The following is a 20,470-nucleotide window of genomic DNA, read 5'->3' on the forward strand; positions in this document are numbered from 1 at the left end:
TGGTCAAATGATACAGGGGTATATGTGCTTTCCATTCCAATTCCGAACAGAGTTTGTTGACTGAACGTCCTAAACATCAAATAATGAACTTCAAGTATCATCAAAAATTCATCAGCAAGAGTTGATTTTGTGGAGTAGATTTCCACCCACCAATCGCATGTGACATAGGAGGCGCCATGAAAACCGGGTATTTTCTGGAGGTTGTTTTAGTTCTCTCTTCACAACGATTCCCATAACAATCGATAAAATTCACTTTTAAAGAGCCAGCGGTTACAAATTTTTATATAGCGAGATTTAGGATATCCCAAAATAATGCGCAGGCGCGAGATAGAAGGTGTAAGTGGAAACTCGCACAGGTAATGGAGGTCGCACGCTGGACCGGGTGTGAGCTAGTTTTTAAATAAGTAAAACTGAAAAGCAATATAAAGATGTTTATCTACTGGTAAAAGAAATTATGGAGAACTTGTCGCAAGTTGAGATATACTTCTAACGGTTTGAGATATGCGTAGCTTCACTACAGCACTAGTAAAATAATTACACTAATTTTTCCGGACGGAGAAGCTTTGAAAGAATGGAAATCGAACAGTTTAGTGCCATTCACGACAAGAGACTGGTGAAAGAAGAGGTAACAGAAAATAAGAAAAAGGTGAGGGGATCTTGTTGTTGAAATCAGTAGGATATATACCTAAATAAAATGTCTGTACCGTTGTATATAGCCAATGCTAAAGAGTAAATTATGGTGATTATCGAAATCACGAAAACGGAATGAAAATAACAAATGCCGTGTCCGACTAAACTCTGCCAGCTGTACCTGAAGTATCGTGTTTAATTGGAACAATGATATTCGTACGTGCACGTGGACAATAGTTAATGGAAAGTGGTTTTGAATTGAAGTGATAACAACACAATTAACGATCTGTGAAGAAACTCATCATTTGTGTTATGTTATGTTATGTTATGTTATGTTATGTGCGTTTTACACCGAGATAAACTCCAGTGTGAGCGTACACGCCATGTACGAAGGGGGAGGGGGGGGGGGGTCGGGAGGAGGACAGGATCCCAGCCTCTAGATTAAGGGTGCATTCCCAGAGATTTAGATCGATCCAGAGATTTAGATTTAGATGGACCTAACTCCCTGGGGCTCACGCTAAATTGCAGTCGGCCGAGCGCGCACCATAGTAAATTACCCCCCTTACAGCTTTTAGTAGGCTGGACAGACATTTAAGCCTGTTAAGCTGACACCAATCTAGTGAGACTCCCCAGGGGGATAGATCGATCTAAATGTCAATGGGAATGGGGTCTAAGACTATCTGCACACAGTCTGGCCCTAGAGACATGCAGATTGGCGAAAAAGCCACGCGAACATAGACTTTGCGAGTGCAGCAACATACAAATGGAGAAACACGTAATATGTTACTGTATCTATACGGCCAATTGCGGCAATAAATTCCCCACTATAGACTTTACAAACTTAGAAAGGGTTTTCAACGGCCCTGTTAATGACGTGCTGTATGCAGATGTATAAGAATTTGCTTAACCAAATATTAAGAAAAAAGAATGGTCAAACCCATATATAATACTGCTTTGTCCGTGTAATGTAATACTTTTGATTATATGTGGGAATAAAATTAATTAACTATGGTGGCCAAGCTAGATTTCTCTAGGATTACCCCTGATTTCGCCTCATCAGTCTTCCCCCAGCACTCCCTTATTGTGATATTTAGATATCTACGTCCTTGCTTTTAGTGATTTTTAGAATTTCTCAGCATCTGCAAGTACTGCTTGACAATCATTACACGGGTGTTTTTTCCAAATCGGCCAAGCCCACAACCTTTCTGATCGGCCCTTGCGCTCAATGCAGTTAACCTAATAAGTACACGTTCTTGTCGAGTCTTAGATAATATATTCACAACACTGTCAAATCCCCCTGAACATGTTTATTCAGATAATAGTAGGAAATATCTATCTACTGAGGTGAGCTACTCCGACATGATAATATCGAGTAGCCTTCCACACATTAAAAGGAATCAATAGTTAGCTTTATTAACGCTGTCCATTAAACTTGGTATTGAGCCACCTTGCTGTGGTATCAGATATCAGAAAAAAAGGTTAGAACAAGTTGGAATATTAAGCATGTTTATGGAAATGCATTTTGTTATTGATCAGGAAGGGGTTGCGATATTGAAAGTGCTTTAAGTTGTATCTGCAATGTTTGTGTGCGTTTGAGAGATATTAATTGAGCCCTTGTAACGCAAACTTATTCAGGCGATAATTAACTGCGGTATTTTGCGTGGCAAGTGACTTTTACGCTCCGATTTAATTAGAAAAATAACATTGACATTTCGGAATTGGACACATGACAAAACAATTGTAGCATCAACCTCTTGGGATGTACGAGTAGGTTAAATCAATTAAGCAAATTGTGTCATAAACATTGTGTTGTAAAGCAAATGACTTACACTTTCAGTAATTACAGATAATAATTAAAACGGAATCAAGCGAGTAAAAGGATAAGGACTTATTGAGTGTAAGTTACATTTCTTTACGAACCAACGAGTGTAGAAATTGTTTTCGTAGTAGGAAAAGATGGAACATGTCATCACATCTAATCTAAGGATGGATATGGGGCAAGAGAGGGTAATTCATATAATATTTTAAATATTTTAAATTGAAAAGAAGTCCCTTAGAAATTATCTAATAAGGAAATGTTGAATGGTGGTTTGCAACACGAGAATGGAAAATTCCTTGTAATCACGCAGAGACAATAGAAAGAAAACAAGTAAATGCATGATCAGTACGGAAAATAGATTATAAAATGTTAGAAGAAAATTTGGACTGCGGCCTAAAGAGCTGTTCGGTTTCGCCTTAGGTACTCTTTCAACTAACACGTTACCGAACTTAGTTTTGTCTCAGTTTTTGAAAAGTGTAAATGTGAAATAAGGACGAAATCGAATCTGTAGTAAAACCGTGCACAACAAAATTCCGTTACGTTAAATGGACAAGAGGGTCGCTGAATACACACTGTAAAGCTGTGTCCACTGTCCATGACAGGCAGACAGCTGAGGAAAACGCTGTTAAAACACGTTAGTGTGAACAGCTGATTATTGCTCTCCAGCGAGGATATGAGTCAGTGTTGTTGTTTGTGTGTCCTTCTAAAGCACACACACAGACGTACACACACGTGCGCGCAGAGAGAGAGAGAGAGAGAGAGAGAGAGAGAGAGAGAGAGAGAGAGAGAGAGAGAGGGGACTTGAGGCTTGTCAAATGTTAATTCGCAAGCAATAAAAGATAAAACACAAATTTAGAAAATATCGATTTTGGAGCAAATCGATAATTCCAAGAAAAAAATCGCATAACACAATTCTTAATTGACAATGCAACCAAAAGTAAATATACATATTAGCCCAGGCAGTTTGTGTCACATGACTCTGATCACGTGACAGTTGTCTCAGAGTTTCTCACAATTTGAGAAGCCGTTATCAGCGTTTAATGCCCACAGACTGTTTTTTTTTTTTAAAGTAAAATCTGTATTATTGATCGTGGAAAAAGACAATGATTAAGATGAAGCTACACAGAGACTATTTTAATTCTTCTTACTGTAGAAGAAAATATGACTGAAGCGTGCGAAAAAATGGTACTTCAAACAATAATAGTGGAACCCATGGACAAATGTAAAGGACTTGAAAAAAACCAAGTTAGTCAGGTAGGCCAAACTTTAATTGAATAGAGTTGTGAGGAGAATTACGGAAATTTGACATAAAGAACAATTCTGTCTTAATTGATTTTTTATATCCTATATTAAAAAAGACATATGTGGGTTTATTTAAGAAATTACTCCTTCTTCCGCATCTTCCTCTCTCTCTGGACTTTTCGACAGAAATTTTTACTTTGGTAGGTTGCAATTATCATACAATATTTTCTTTTCACCCCGCGGTATATATTCAACATTCTTGTCACTATAGTGTAGGTGTTCATAATTGACGGTTATTTCCCTTCACATCTGGGAGAGCTACACGTAACCAGATAGAGTACCTTAGTGTTAATGTCCACAATATTGATCGCTTCACTGTGGGTAATTAGACTCATGGTTAATTTATTCTTTTCGGCTGTTCTTGTTATGAGTTACTGTTGTAGTTATGAATGCAATATCTTGAAGGAGAAGCGAGGTGTGGGGTCGTGCCTTCTCTTCCAGAGGTCATCAGCGAGATTTTTTTAAAACTTAAAATGTCATGCAGGACACGAAAATGGGAATATTTCTCGATCGATCTACGCTTTGCTTTTTAAGCTGTTTTTTTTTTTTTTTTGGGGGGGGGGGGAGACTTCAAAATTTGATTGGGCTCGTACTCCTTGTTCCCCCTGCTTCTACCGTGGACAACGTGTGAGTTAAAATGGTCTTTCTGCATTATTACTTATTCCGTGAACCTTGAATATATATACAATGTATAACAGTTATTTCCGTTCTTGTAATTGCAATACCACGAACTCGCAAAAAACATCATAGATGATTCAGCCTGATAGATTGATGATCCATTAGATGCACTTTCAACGTGAAATAGTGGCTGCTCTTAAATGAAATATACACTGTATCTGATTATTATCACTGCCTTGTTTTCAGTTTCTCGGACATTAACAGATCAGCTACTGTTGTGTTTTGAATACCATGACGTAGCCAGTAGCACACTCTTCTCTCTCTCTCTCTCCCTCTCTCTCTCTCTCTCACACACATACACACACGTGCCCGCGCGCGCGCGCGCGCGCACACACACACACACACACACACACACACACACACTCTCGCTTTCTCGTGTACTGCAGCAGAAATAATAACTTGAACCTTCGATCGTGACACATGTGAAGTGTAGTTTTTTCAGAGCTGAAATCCCCTTAATAAACATAATAATCAGACTGTAATTAACATCTTTTTATCTCTCTCCCTCTCTCTCTCTTTAAGGGGGTTCTTTTACTGAAAATTTAGACCTTTTGTCATGAAAACTTTGTTTATCTAGATCAAATTAACCTAGAGTGGACCTTTTCCCAGCAAAAGGGGGGTTCGAAAGAACCCCTCGAACTCCTCCCCCCGGGCAACCGGCCTGCAAATCAGTATGTCATTGCTTAAGACAAGTAAGTTAGTAACCCTCGTGATTATCACCCGTAAAATTGGTAACCATGTTATTACTAGTAGTTACCATTGTGGACACTATTTGTAAATAGAGTTTCAAAGGCAAGATCCGAGAAATACCTGTTAATAGACGCGTATTTGTACAGCTGAAAGGCAGAGAGGTTTATGCACAATTCCAGCTGAATACAGTCGAACGGATAACGCAGCATTATTTATGGACCCACTAGTGCGAAGCAAACGCGTGTAATTACGGGTAGCACATTAAGTATCTCTTTTAATGAAGAAGGACATTTTTTCACTTGGCGTTCAGGTATGGCGGCTGGGTGGCCGGAAACTTCTTTAAATTTTATATCGCCTCTCTCTCTCTCTGAATGGGTGTTAAAAACAAACATAATACACAAAGCTAACTATCATTTTTCTACCGTCGATTTTTGTCTCCAGTAATCTTGTTATTTGTCATCATAAGTGTTGACCGTTATAATTTATAGATATAAATGGAGTAGATAAAGAATTTAACAGAGTGAGTGTATTACAATTCTTTGCAAACGTATCACAGGCCTTTTTGTTAATTCATATTCATGTAGGATATAACCATGGAAGAGGAAGAGAGCCTGGAGAGAGAATTCGCTACAGGTACAACAGCGCATGGATTCTCCCGAGCGGCAGAGACCAAAAGTATTTTCCGCCGATCAGCTTGGATTCTGCTCATCTTGGGCGGCCTCGGTATGGCGACCTGGATGATTTCCCTACGAGTTATCAATTATTTTCAATATGATACTTCTACGGAGATTACTCTTACCTTTGAGCCCAGGATGGCTTTTCCTGCGGTGACTATCTGTAATTTTAACAGGTAAGTGCAGAACTTAAATATCAAAGAGCAGCATGAGTCAGAGAAGAATTAGATCAGCTGTGTCATAAGAATAAAGTAATTTTTTCGCCAATCAACAGCTAAATATTGAAACTGTTTACCAACAACATTCAGTTGTTGATTGGAAAAAAAAGAAAAATCACTTTATTATTGTTCCTCCTAATAATCTATTTGACTTAATAATTTTAAATAAGTTGTCCAAGTTTTGATGGTTGTACAATAGGCGTGAGCTGGAGGAGTGAACTGGCCTTTCTATACGATTACTAATAAAAGAAAAAAAAGGTTGAATATATATTTTTATTTCTCGTCAAAATTCTAAAAATGAGAGTTTGTCTTACGCCATTGTTTCCCTTCCTCACAGTAATTATGTTGTATAAAATCATATACGCGAACCCATGAACAAAATTTTTTTGGCAACAGGTACATGAGAAGAAACCTAAATGCTGAAGACTACGCCATCATCAGTTTGACAGAGGATGTTTACTCTGGCTACGACAGCGGTTACTCCTATGGACAATATTACTACAATTACTATTATGACTATTCAGGGGACGGGGAATCTTCTCCGAGCACCACAACTCAGCCTACAAACAGTAACTTTAACGAGAGCTGGGCGAATATTTCCGCGAGTTACCCAAACGGATTTGACTTTGGCAATTTCACTTTGGAGAAAGGGTGGAAACTGGACAATATTTCCGTCCTGGAATGCACGTTTAAAGGAATAAAGTGCAACTTAAAGAAGGACTTTATCCACACCTTCTCCACATATGGGAACTGCTATACGTACAACCCCTCTCTGAACAGCAACAGGTCCCGGTATCAGGATCAGCCTGGGCTGGGAAACGGCTTGCATTTAACGATTGATGTGGAACAGGTTGGTGGTAGTAGTAGTAGAGTAGTAGTAGTAGAAGAAGTAGTAGTAGTAGGCCCCTAGCCGGGGGGTTCGGGGGTTCGAAAGAACCGCCCTTTTTCTCAGGAAAAGGTCCATTCTGGGCAAAATTTGATCTAGATCACAAAGGTTTTATTGAAAAAGGTCCACTTTTTCAGAAAAAGACCCTCCCCCCTTTTGAAATTGCCAGCTACGGGCCTGTAGTAGTAGTAATTTATTTCCGTGAATGTGTAGCAACACAAACAAATAAAGGTAATTCACAATCTAAAAGCACACAAAATACACAGACCTTATAACCCAGGTGCTACTTATAAATAACCTATCCATGTAGGTACTATGAATACGCTTTGTACACTAAGTCTACAACAAAAACTAAGGGTCCTTCACACAGCTCATGTACACTGTTAAAGTTGAATTAAAGGTACATGTATGTAGATTGAACTTATATATCTCTAATTTACGGCGGTTCGAAATGTTTGATTGCGCGTTTCAAATTCTTGCCAAATGGACATACCAAGGGATGTTATGTGACCGTGTCGATATGCTGATCACTGAAGCCGGTCCATTTAGCCAAGCTTCAGTAAAGATCGAGGGCAACCTCGAGCCGCTATCCAGAAATATCTCGCTTCACTCGACATTTCTGCGTAGCGTCTCTCGGAAAAATTGGATTTAAAATCGATGTAGTCTCGAATTTCACGACTGCATCTTGGTTAAATCAGTCGAGGTCTCTAAAATGCTGAAAGCCGAAGACAGAGCTTTGCATGCAACCTTCTTGGCATCAAGAGAATAGAGAGAACGAATAAAGTAATTCATCATTCAACAGGTTTTAGTCTAAATCTGGATACTAGTGGATCGGATTGAAAAAAATCGAAAGGAAACATCAATATTAAGTTAACAGTGTAATAATATTTTACATAATTAAACCGACTTTTGTTTTATTTGTTAACAGAGCGAGTACACGGAGAGTTTACCTGACGGTAGCGCGCAAACAGGGGTCATATTCCAGGTCCATCCTCAGTGGGAGCCGCCTTTGGTGGAGTCCAAGGGCCTGGGCGCCTCACCTGGCTTCCACGCCTTCGGGGCGTTGAAACGACAGGAGGTAAGCTATAGCCTGAGACTGGGTACCCATAAACCTGTCGTACTAGCAGGCTCGATCTAACTCTAAGGGGATTCTCACTCAGTTGCATTCAGTTTAAGCCGCTTAAATGTCTGGCACGCCCATTGAAGCTGTTAGGGGGGTTATTAACTTTCGTGCACGGTTAAACAAAATGCAATTTATCGAGAAACCCTCGGAAATATATCGATCCTGCCAGTACAATATGGTATGGGAAGGGTCCCTAGGCCATATCTTCTCCTAACGTTCAATATTTTTCTGTCTAATGAGTTTTTACTCCGATTAAATGAAGGAGCCGTCAAAACAGGATACCTTTCGGCTATTGGTCATAGCGCTGTCGTAGACATTAGATGTATATGGACACAAAAGACAATTTTAAAAAATCACGAATATTGGTGAAAGCGTGGTATATCCCACCTTAACTAAAACTAATCCTTGCTGAGTTTAAAAAAAGTAATTTCCATTTCCTTTCTAGGAATAATAATAATAATTATAAAAATAATGATAAATATTTCAGACTGTCAATATAGAACCTCCGTGGGGAAAATGCAACAAGTCACTAACGCTCCTCCACTTTGACCAGTATACGTTTTCGGGGTGTATCATAGAATGTAAGCTTCAAAAGATAGAGACAGAGTGTGGCTGCAAACCAGTGCAGTATCCAGGTAGGTCTACACTAGATAGAGACAGAGAGTGGGTGTAAACCAGTGCAGTATCCAGGTAGGTCTACACTAGATAGAGACAGAGTGTGGGTGTAAACCAGTGGCGTATCCAGGTAGGTCTACACTAGATAGAGACAGAGTGTGGGTGTAAACCAGTGCAGTATCCAGGTAGGTCTACACTAGATAGAGACAGAGTGTGGGTGTAAACCAGTGCAGTATCCAGGTAGGTCTACACTAGATAGAGACAGAGTGTGGGTGTAAACCAGTGGCGTATCCAGGTAGGTCTACACTAGATAGAGACAGAGTGTGGGTGTAAACCAGTGCAGTATCCAGGTAGGTCTACACTAGATAGAGACAGAGTGTGGGTGTAAACCAGTCCAATATCGATCCAGGTAGATGTACACTAGAACCAAATGCTTGGACGGCTAGTACGGCTGAAAAACACCATGCAATACTGATTGAAAAATATCGATCAGAAAAGTTGCAAAATATTCCGTGGTTATGGACTATCAAAACTACCTCGTTTTAAATCATCTGGCACAATTTGTAAATCGGGATCGGTATTCTTACCCTAAACAACACCGAGAGCTATAGAGATTCCTGGAAACGGAAGAGGTATGCTTATACATGTGGTAGAAAGGTATAAATTTCTCAAATTCAGGATGTCTTCTAAAGCACTACCAAAAGACAAAAAAAAATGGTATTGGTGGTAGTGGTGGTGGTGGTGGTGGTGGTGGGTGGGTGGGTGGGTGGGGGGGGGGGGAGTTACAGTGCGGCATGGTTTCTGTGGCAATTAAATAGCTCTCTGGCCCCCTGCGAAAATTTGTCTCATTTAACACTCACTTACGGTTCTCAATCTATCCTAGAACATAATGTTTTTTGTCTTTTAATGAAATATAATCTTAACCTCCAGATTTACATACAAGCAGCTCCAGCTGTTACTTTGCAACGAGGAAGTAATGCATGCTAACAATAAAATTCAGAGCATGGAAATTAATTGGTGACTTTGATGTCTTTGAAATTACATTTGCAACAACACAGTCAATTGTCTCAGCTGCAAACTGGTAAAAAGCGTCTGATTTGAGTGGGCGCAACGAATGTCAATAATGTGTAATTGATTACTAATTTGACAGGGCAACTTCAAACTACTTTTTTTCTTTCCAGGAACATACCGTATCTGTGATCCAGCTGAAATGATGTATTGTGTGAAACCATTGTTAAGTAAGTACACTCCTTGGGAAAAATGACAAATATTGTTTTGTCAAACAATAAGTTATCAATGGCGGTATTAAGAAGAAAAAGATCACGTTTCTATCCGAAAATTTAACAATTGATTCCCTGTGTTTTTCTGTCGTTTTCAACAAGTTCAAAAATTATACAAATCACTGATATATGATGTTGACAACACGATTTTCATGGTAATCCAGTCAGTTGCGAAACACGACTGTGTTTTATTTGTAATACTGTACAGAATTTTGCAAAATTCTTGCACATAATATAGCATGCATGTACTGGCATTCGTACGTTACAGGTCAGTTGTGTTATAGATGTCTCACAGAACTTGGATCCAAGCAGTGGCGGATTTAGGGGGAAGGGGAAGGGGGTCCCTTCGATTTCTGAAAAAAATCACACCGATGGTCCCCTCTTGAAATTAGAATTTTCACTAGCTGAATCATAGTTCTAAACCGTACCAAATGGCACCTCTCGCCCTCTAAAATTCCAAACATTTTCTGGGCCCACTGAAGCTTATGGGGCACTGAACACCACACCAAGGGGGTGGGGTGGGCCGGTTGGCTTTGCATCGGCGACATGTCATTCCTAAAAACCGCCCCCCTTCTATTAATCCTGGATCCGCCTCTGTCCGAGGGTAAAAAAAGTAGAAACATCAAATTACTTGACAAACCACCACTTTTACAACATCATATCATAAAAAATGTATGCTGTATATAACAAGGCATGTTCACCACATCTCTGAGCATGTTTCAGAAACCATCAATCAGGCATTCTCAGACCACTGCCACATGTGCACGGTACCATGCAACAGCACGCAGTACAACGTGCAGCTCTCCTACACAACCATTCCGAATAACAACATAGAATCGGCTTTTGCTACGAAATACAATCTGCCCACTGGTAGCAACTACATAAAGTAAGGGGCCATTCCCAGACCTTGTCGTACTAACTGTGGATCGATCTATCTTCAAATGGGTTCTTGCTAAATTGCAATCAACTTAAGCGGCTTAGATGTCTGTCACGCCTACAGAAGCTACTATCGTTATCATCGTTTAGCAGCTGTAGTAGGCGTGCCAACATCTAAGCCGCTTAAGCTGAAAGCAATGTAGCGAGAAACGCCTTGGAGATGGATCGATCCTGTTAGATCGATCTAGTATGGGAACCCAATCTATGTCTCTTTCTTTTATTTGTTTCATATGTTGGTAGTTTTCAATGTGCATCTACATATACTTGTATATGTTATTTGTACGTGTACCAAAAACTTGACAATGTTATATTATATTATATTATATTATATTATATTATATTATATTATATTATATTATATTATATATCGTGATAATATCGTGCATTATTACTATTACGCACAATAGCCTCTAAAGCTTTCTCGTATAATAAACTGCACAGTAGTTTTTTAAATGCAATCCATCTATGAAGGTGATGAAATAAAAATTCCAGATTGGCTCATTTTTTATTTTTTGAAAATCAGGGACAACATCGTGGCCCTTGACATCTATTATGAAGAGCTTAATCTTGAGACAATGGAGCAAAAGAAAGCTGTGGAAGAATCCGGGCTTCTCAGTAAGTTTTTTAAAAGTCCAATGTGGAGCGACATTTTCTATTCATGTCATTACCCTTACCTACCGACGCTTTGACATGACAGCGTGCATAAGATTTTTTTGCTGGAAACTTGTTTTCGCATGAAAGGGAACAAATTTTATTGAGGGAAGGGGTGGGACATTCATGGGAAAAATAGCGGGGAGCCCTGGGAAGGGGAATTCCCCTTCCCCTCCTTGCTTCCGCCTCTTATGACTGATGAGGTTGAACAAGCTACCGGTGTAACGAAACTAAATGTCCGTGTAACAGAAAGTCCGCCCTCCATATAGTTATAATGGTTAGGGTTAGCCTGACCTACACTGTAAGTGGGTCAAAATCTAGGGCAAGGCACACCTGTACGAATAAATGGGAAGCGGACTCGTCTTGGGGGACTCTGTCACGTTACACCGGTACTCGGGGAGCCCCCTATGCCTGTAAAACCTAAACTTAATGATTAAAAAAACCCGCTTTAGTTGAAGTAAAATATTAGTGATGTTAAGCGCCTTTTGCGTATAAAAAGTACCTTCTGCAGCCGTATCTTTCATGCGAACGGTGCAGTATATTATTCATCATTGAAGGATGTCTTCACAATTACTGATTTCCCCATTTTTACAGGCGATATCGGAGGACAGCTTGGATTATTTATGGGATTCAGCGCCTTGACCTTTCTGGAATTTTTTGAATACATTATTTTAAAATTCCGAAGGATAACCCAAAGGAAGAAACGGATCAAACCTCTAGCGTAAAGTAATATGCGCAACAGTAGCTAGCAGACGTTGACACAATGGGGAGTGGGGACATATATTTACAGTCAATCATGTAATTATTTGAAATATGAAACTGAAAACGATCAAAAATCCTTCCATAACACATATTAATTAAGCATTTGGCTATGTCAGTTCCAGTTTGCATGGTTTTTATGGATGCCACTTCAAAGAATGAAAGTGTCAGACAAAATACAGACCATCATATCCACGTGAAAAAACATCTAATGGCACCAAAATGCATTTAATGGGGGAATACAATGCCAATACACAAACGATCACGCACATCTGAACCAAGACACATGATGGCACGACCAGCCATGGCGTGAAGATGAACAATTATCCATCACAACATCCCTGAAATATGAATGACTGACGATACCTGGAGACAAAATGTTTTCCAGTAGATCACTGTGGGAAAAACAGGAATGCTCTCCGTGCCGGTGAATGAACAGGAATGGAAGTCCGCTAGGAACCGTGGTCCGCTTCCCATTGCTTTGTACAGGTGACATTCGTCCCATATACCGTGCTAACCCCAATACTCCAATTAACCCTATAACCTGTACTAATCATATGAGACCCCGGACTTCTATCTCTAGGACTTTTATTCCTCTTACACCGGGAATGTAACTACATGTATTTGGAAAGGCACCCACAATTACGGAGCTTCTAATAAAACCCATACCTGTTATACACTAAATATTGTTGGCTTCTTGAAGATAGCTACTTCCTTAAATTATATTCCCACATAATTTAACAATCTTGATCGAAGTTTAGCACCTTGTATGGCTTAAGGCACATTTCACTAATGATGAAGGAAAAAATTATTGTATATGCTTTAAAGAAATAAGTTTAATAAGTAAAATAATATTAAACGCCAGTGCATCTGGTTGACAGGTCCAGTCTTCTCACGAGATTCCAATTTTGATAGCAAGGATAAAGAGTGCCAAGTCATGTAGCCAAGATGGTATGCAAATATGTTTTTAAAACAACGGATGAAAGCTGTCATATGTACACTTTTAGCAGAAAAAAATGATGATACGACACAAAATAGTTTTTTTTTGCTATTTGGATGCAATATGACATGATAATTATTTGATCAGGCTGGCGTGCTTAAAAGAAACTATTCCTTTAGTCCTCTGAATCATTTAGAAGTTAAGCGAAACATCTCAATGGCGTTTATATTGGCAGTGCACAAAACAGGAATTTAACCCCGTTTTATGGTAGTGCAGTGGCAGACCATCTCCCTTCTCCCTGATACCATCAGGAATCAGGGGCATCGCTTTTGAACTGTGGTCGGCCATATTCAGTTGGCGGATCAGTAAGTACTCGGATCATCTATTTCAAATGGGGCCTTTGATGAAATAGTGCACATTGTTTCACAGCATTTATTTCACCACCAAATTTTGATAATGATGCACAAAGTAAGTTATTTTGTAATTTTTCATGCAATTTTATATGATTCTTAACACCAACATCAATGACAAGTTTTATCAAGATAAAGCTCAATCAAATTAAATGGTAGCTATGGATGTTTCTGCTATGGTTGTAAAGAAATAGGAGTTAATAAATAGCAAAGTGCATTTTACATGCATGTTGAAAAGTAGGGCAAACGTCAAATTCAAGGTCATATTAAGATGCCCAATTGCTTCATATTCAAGTTCAATAGTAAATGTGGGTGTATCTCTGACAGATATACAGGCTGGAAAATGTGCAAAGTACAGTTTATGGTGAAGAGTAGGTAGAAGGACAAATTTAAGGTCACATGAAGCTTGACAACATGACTTCCTATTGAAGTTTAACAATAACTATGGGAATATCTCTGCCAGTTTTGATATATTACAGCCAAAAAATCTGCAAAGTACAGTTCATGAAGGAAAGCAGGTCAAAGATTTTATTCAAGGTCACATTAAGATTGCCAAAATATGACTTTTTATTCAAGTATCTACTGGCGTCTTTTCTAGTTGGTATATTTCACATTTTCTAGTTGGTATATTTCACATTTTTATAAATTTTCAGCATTGAGCATTACTTTTTGAATTAATGCACAAATTAACCATATGGAAAACAGAAAAAAAATCCAGTGTTGCACTTGACAATGTCTACAAATTGCTATAAACAAGGTCTCTGGCTTTTATGGTTCAAGAAAACAGACTTTTCAGTTTTGCTACCTAATGGTTGCTTCTCCAGTAAAAATGCACCAATTGACCACAGACTCAGAGAGAAGACCCCAAGTGTAACTTCCCACCATAATATTAAAGCAAATGAGCAAAAGCAATTTCCACATACAATAATTTTTTTATAAAATTTTGGCCCATTTGAGCTTGAAGATCAAAGGCCAAATCTTATGTCATATTCAAAATCTCCAGATATGACATTTTGACAAGTTTCTTGAGTAACTTTTCCCATTAGTCCTTTGGTTTGGGAGGTATTTAGCATTTCATTTTAAAAAATTTGCTGAGAAAAAAAAATAAAATAAAAACAGCACGACTTTTGGAAAAAGGCTCCATCAAGCTGACTTTCAAATTTGATGTGAATTTAATGCATATTCATCAGTTCTGTAACTTTGAAGACAAAAGGTAAAACAGTTTTCTTTTTATTTGTATAACACTAAAACTGCATGGCAAGGACTGCTGACGACAAAGACATATTACGGTAATAAATATATGCAGACACTTCTATTTCTGTACGTAAAAATGTCTGATTATAGAGGGAAAATTTGTACATGGTGCAAAACTTTTGCACATAAGCAATAACAGACATGAAAAGGTAGTGTTTGACCCCACTTAAATCATAAGAAATAATCACATCTAGTTGTTTATCATACTAAGCTGACATTTCTAAAGAAGATAAATCGCATTCATCAGAAAAAATTAAAGAAGTAACATGGTTTAGCTGTTATGGGGTAAAGTGACATCTTTTGTTTCAGTATCCCAGTATCCCATGTTTCATAGAACAAATGAGGACCATCAATGGGGTTAATATATCTCCTCAGAACACTCCAAGTATGATTCACTGTCTATATAAATACTTTCTAATAATACCAATTAATAACATGGACCACAGATCTCCTTCCTGAAAATAATCCTTCATTCTGAAGTGATCTAACTGGTGTACTGTCCAACTGTCTTCAACCCCTTTGGTCATCTCTCTTCTGAATAAGTAGTTTAAGCAGTAATTGTTCTCCAATTGAAACTTTTTCTTTAGCTGTTCTATTACAGAGGGCATATCTTCATGTTCACGTATATTTTCCATGCAATACTTCATGCCTTCTTGAAATCCGTGTCCACCATGAAATCCACTCATGATGTCTACTACGAACCGCTGCTGCCCACCTTTCTCCCCTGGCATCATAAGTCCTGTCCAGCATGTGTAAGTATTTATTATATCCCCTTCCTCAACAGCAAGAAATTTCCGGTCTGAATCACTGAGATATTGATAGTTTTCTTTTATTTTCATCACTGCCTCTTGATCAACTATTCCACTAAGGCCGTCAAGGTCACCCTGAGACAATAGGTTAGATATCAAATAAACAGCCTCCATAGTCCCTTTTTGGAACTCCTCCCAAGTAAATTCTGGGTCGTAATGGCGAATCAAAGGTCCATGGGCAACACGACTTTTTATTTCCGTGAATAACTTGGGTTTAAAACTGGGCTCCAAGTCCATAAGGTTAAGTTTGTTTTTGCTTTTACTTGCACTGCTGCCATAATACCGCACTGAGCTAGACTGGGACCATATTGGAAGACTTGAAATATAGGCTCCAAAAGAGACGCCTGCTGACATGCGAGCGACTCCATGTTTTCTGGCCCTTGTTGAAATTGCTGGCAGACAGTCCGTAGACTTATTATTCAGTGAATGATAAGCTGATCGAATTGAAAAGGATTTCCTTGCATCAAAAGACACAAATCTGCCGTGAGGCCGCAAAGACTTAACAATACTGAAGTAGCCTACCATCTTTCTGGTCGGATGGATGCACTCTGACCACCGCCATACACGTACATCTCCTTTGAAACACTTTCTCGCCTCTCAGGCATGAAGAGTTCCAATCCAGGCACGGTTACCTCTAGAACTGAGAATGCCACTAAAGACGACAATTTTGTTCGTTTATATTCGGCATCGAAAAGTTTCACAAAGTCTTATAATATATTTAATGATTCAATTACCTACCACGAGAGAACTTGGACTAGGTATATTGGTAGGCCTAACGCAAGTCAAATAGACCTACGTTTATATGCTAAATATAGGCCTACATAACCTAATGTTCAGCCTGGATCCATTCCCCATTTCTTTCTCGTGCGTGAAGTGTTCAGTCTCGGCAGGGAATTATATCGGATATAATTCCATGGTCTCAGCATGTGAATTTGGTGTTTTAGCAGCTGGCCCGGTTGTTGCTACCCCACGCCTGGCGGATTTTGTTATTGCTGAATGTGTTAGGTGTGCTCCTAAATGAGCAAATTGTGCTGTACCCCCTCCCCCCGTCTCTCTCTCTCAGCTCCCTTTACTAACCGAGCACATAGAGGGCAACAGGTATCGAACATATAATCCTGGCAGTTGTAGTTCTGGTAGTTCTGGTATATATACACACACACATTCATTGGCCATATAAGTTCAATATAATTCCTAGAAGAAAGCAATATCTCAGGCAGGCATTTAGTAAACTAGCCAACTGATAATTCTTCTGAAGCCAGTGCAAGGGAGCGAAGTGTGGTCTGCAGCGAAGTCACACTGTACATAAATAGAACCTTTAAACCCTGGACAATGGGTTTTATCTATATTGCATGATTATGTTTCTCACCTTAACTGGAAATGGATCTTGCAACCTAGGGGTATTGCCTTGGTTATACAAATGAAAGAGATGACTAGTTATGAAATCAACAAGAAAAAACTGTGAATTATTTGAATTTAATATTAAAGTTTAAATGAGAGTTAAAGGTTGCACATAAAAGAACATTAAAAGGATTATTTACATTTTGAATTTTAAAATAAAAATAAACATTAAAATAAAACTTAATTTGATTAATTTAAAGAAGTAAAATGACCCCGAAACCACTTGCCATGTTGGTTTGCAGGAGGTGCAAAAACATTTTTGGCCCCCTTGTACACATAATTTTAATAAAGTTCTCTCTCTCTCTCTCTCTCTCTCCGAATAAAAAAAAAAACAAAAAAACAGTTACAGAGAAAGTGTATCATAGGCAGAATTGTACTGACAGGCGCCATCTATCAAACAATCGCTCAAGTCGCATTCCTTTCCAGCTCTGGAAGCGCTAGTATCACATCGGGGTCAAATGCACTGGCCTTGAACCATTACATATCACAGTGAGCGTTGTTTGGCACCGTTTATTCACCAAGTACAGCAAGCAGCCCACACTGCTCAGAGTGTTTTTTTCACTGGAACCGCCCGCGTTTGCCATACTGTTATTCATGTAGGCGGCTCATCAACAGAAGATATAGGATGAAGCGAATATTCTCTCTGGTGTTCGTCGGATGTCTCTACTTGGTGCTTCTGCCGTTAGGTGTTAAAGTAGGTCAACAGTGTTTTGGGGGCTTTCGGGGAGGCGTTGTTCGAGTATGCTTCGGATGCTCTAAAAGTGATCGAAATATATCTGGTAAGGGGTAAAGGGATAATATTGGGTGAAAGTGGGTATACACTTGGTCGAACGCCTTAAAACCTAATACTTAAAACCTAATCATGGAACGCCTGGAAAGGAATCAAATTAGTGATAGATAGTTAAAACATACAAGTGTGGGCAACAGCTTTAAATATCAAGAATCATCAGGCAATGGTCAATTATCGTTATTACCTTATATCAGAGTCTGATTGCAATCCACAACACAAAATAATTCATTTAATTTGTTTGCTGTGCTCTGTTTTTTTTTTTTTTTTTTTTTTTTTTTTTTTTTTTTTTTTTTTTTTTTGGGGGGGGGGGTGGAGAGGGTGCACGTTTGGCGCTTTGAATTTAGTTGCAATCACCAAAATGACTCACTGTAACATGAAATCGATCTTGTTATTTTACCAAATTAAAACATGACCCATGCGAACATTTAATACTGAAGCGCCTTAAGGTCAACATTCGTGCTAGCTGCGAGCGATTTTGGTAAATATTGCGTATCTGAAGTAAGTACGCGTGTAAGTTGATCTTTCAGTATTTAATGGGTGCAGACGGCGTTTGGAATTTCCCTTTATTTTTCCTGTACCCAGATAATGCTGGATAATGTTATTTTGCCAGTTTCTGTTTACAGAGTTAAGTGCCAAATGTTTTACGGCTGTATATCACATTATGTCGTCCTGTTTCAGAGTGTGCGTTTATTGAGAACTGAAACAACACTAACAAGGACGTGCTATGATTGTCACCCAGCGATCTGGGGCATGAACATACAGATGAAATAAATAAATAAAGAAATAATGAAATTGATTAATTAATAAATAACAAAATATAGATACAGATGGATGTGCAGCTTCAAGGATAATAATTGAAAAAATAAATAAATAAATAAATAAATAAATAAATAAATAAATAAATAAATGAACAAGAAAAACTAGCACATGACTGAAATGAATTAATGAATGAAGGACGGAACAAGTAATACGATATATTAAGTAACAGATAAATAGAAGGTGGAAAATAATTGCTTATTATTATTATTATTATTATTATCAAATATATTTTGATCTAGACGGAATCCTCATGTACCTCAGAGCAATGGCCATGCAGTAACGTGTACGCCAGACGTGGTGAAGACGGCAGTCTACGTCGTCGCTCAGGTTACACCACATGTCAGTGTATCCATGACAACGGACAGTGCAGAAAGACCCTAGGCCCGCAGTTTAACTTCTTAAACTCGCTCACATGGGAGATTGCTACGCGTGGGTTTTTGCATGATATAGCAGTAGCAATAGTGTAATTCATTATTTCCAGTGTGTAAAAAATTGTTAGAATCAGCTCCACTTTTTCTGTTCGATTTTCTTTAACTCCGTCTTAATATTTTGCTTGGCGCGACGCCAACATTCTCAAAATTAACTCGTTCCTGTTGGATTGTGATTGTATAGTAAAGTGTAAATGTGAATCAGTAGATATTTATATTTCAGTGACAGTTGAGAAATACGTGATACAGTCTTACTACTGTAAACCACTGGATCTTCCTGATCGCACCTGTAAACCAGGGGAGGTAGCAGCTGGATTTCAAAGCCCGTACGAAGGACACTTGAGTTTCCTTAACTGTACCTGCCCCAACCGAACCGAACCGTTAAAACAGGTGGCAGTGTACAAAATCCCCGGGATAACGTATCAACATTTTGCTTGTGAGAAGGTAAGGTTTTTGATGCTAGTGATATTTTGAGCCGTCCCCTCTTTTCATTTACTGTACATCTTTTTTTTATAGAGGTGATACTCTATTTGTTTGCTTGTTTGTTCTTTCTTATTGTTTCATGTTCAATCACGTAAATACTGTAACTTATGCGATTTGCTTTGATTTTTGTAGCCTACATGTTCGGTAGCTGACAACGAGTGCGCCCGAGTTTACGGAACGGAGAAAAACGAACACAGGTCAACCGAGTACCCTTGCGATTGCCCGGATGATCACGTGTGTCCTTTCACTTTTGTTACTTTCAATGTGGCGTCCGCCGCAGAGTACAGCAAAGACGAGATCGGTCGACAATTTCGTAAAGTCTACTGCGTGAAGAAAAGTGAATCAGCTTAATATTTCATCAGAGAGATAACGTTTGAGATTAGCTGTTGTATCTACATGTAAGCTCCAGGGAAACATTTTTGAACAACACCGTTAACAAAGACAAAATAGCACTATATAGTTTCAAATAGTATAAGGTAGAGAAATACCAAATGACATCGTTTCAGATTTCCTGGAGAAATAATATTAGAACGTATATTTTCTGCTTTCTTTCTGTGTATACCGGTATGTATCATTTATTTAACTTTAACTAGCTAGAGGGACGGATAAATAGGTCAATTTCCGATCAGAAATTTGAAGAAGGCGCATATTTTAAACTAGTTTTGGCAGCAAGAAGGATTAGTTTGGTTAAGAACTATATTTAAAAAGGAATGCGTTTACTGGGAATCCACGATCGCTTTAAGTGTAACTTCCACATTGGAAAATGCAGGAAGAACAAAACTACATGTATATGCAGGGAAAATCAGGTCGTAACGGAACTATTTTTACATGTATTGTATATTTTAATATAATGAACATAATAAATAAGTGAAATGCTA

General features: G+C 38.6%; 2 protein-coding genes across 4 annotated transcripts; both read left to right on the forward strand.

The window, feature by feature from the left end:
- Window positions 1-346: 346 nt before the first annotated feature.
- On the forward strand, window positions 347-13,548 carry LOC106163222 (bile acid-sensitive ion channel-like). Of its 3 annotated transcripts, none has more exons than XM_087009280.1 (9): window positions 347-646; window positions 5,704-5,969; window positions 6,408-6,861; window positions 7,826-7,975; window positions 8,508-8,655; window positions 9,817-9,873; window positions 10,639-10,801; window positions 11,375-11,466; window positions 12,097-13,548. In XM_087009280.1, the coding sequence occupies exons 1-9, from the start codon at window positions 572-574 to the stop codon at window positions 12,225-12,227; spliced, it is 1,536 nt and encodes a 511-aa protein (XP_086865406.1). In that variant the 5' UTR covers window positions 347-571; the 3' UTR covers window positions 12,228-13,548. The 3 variants fall into 3 exon arrangements, with proteins under 3 accessions (XP_086865406.1, XP_086865405.1, XP_086865407.1); XM_087009279.1 differs by lacking the exon at window positions 347-646 and adding an exon at window positions 3,459-3,703 and having other exon boundaries at window positions 12,097-13,545; XM_087009281.1 differs by lacking the exon at window positions 347-646 and adding an exon at window positions 5,323-5,429 and having other exon boundaries at window positions 12,097-13,547.
- Window positions 13,549-17,506: 3,958 nt separating this feature from the next.
- LOC106163220 (uncharacterized) lies at window positions 17,507-20,470 on the forward strand. Its single transcript, XM_087008510.1, has 4 exons — window positions 17,507-17,766; window positions 18,921-19,110; window positions 19,333-19,553; window positions 19,725-20,470. Exons 1-4 carry the CDS (start codon window positions 17,698-17,700, stop codon window positions 19,941-19,943), a joined length of 699 nt encoding a protein of 232 aa, XP_086864636.1. The 5' UTR covers window positions 17,507-17,697; the 3' UTR covers window positions 19,944-20,470.

This window comes from Lingula anatina, chromosome 3 (assembly GCF_051362555.1).
Source record: "Lingula anatina isolate TDL-2025a chromosome 3, LinAna3.0, whole genome shotgun sequence".
In the NCBI taxonomy this organism is placed as follows: domain Eukaryota; kingdom Metazoa; phylum Brachiopoda; class Lingulata; order Lingulida; family Lingulidae; genus Lingula; species Lingula anatina.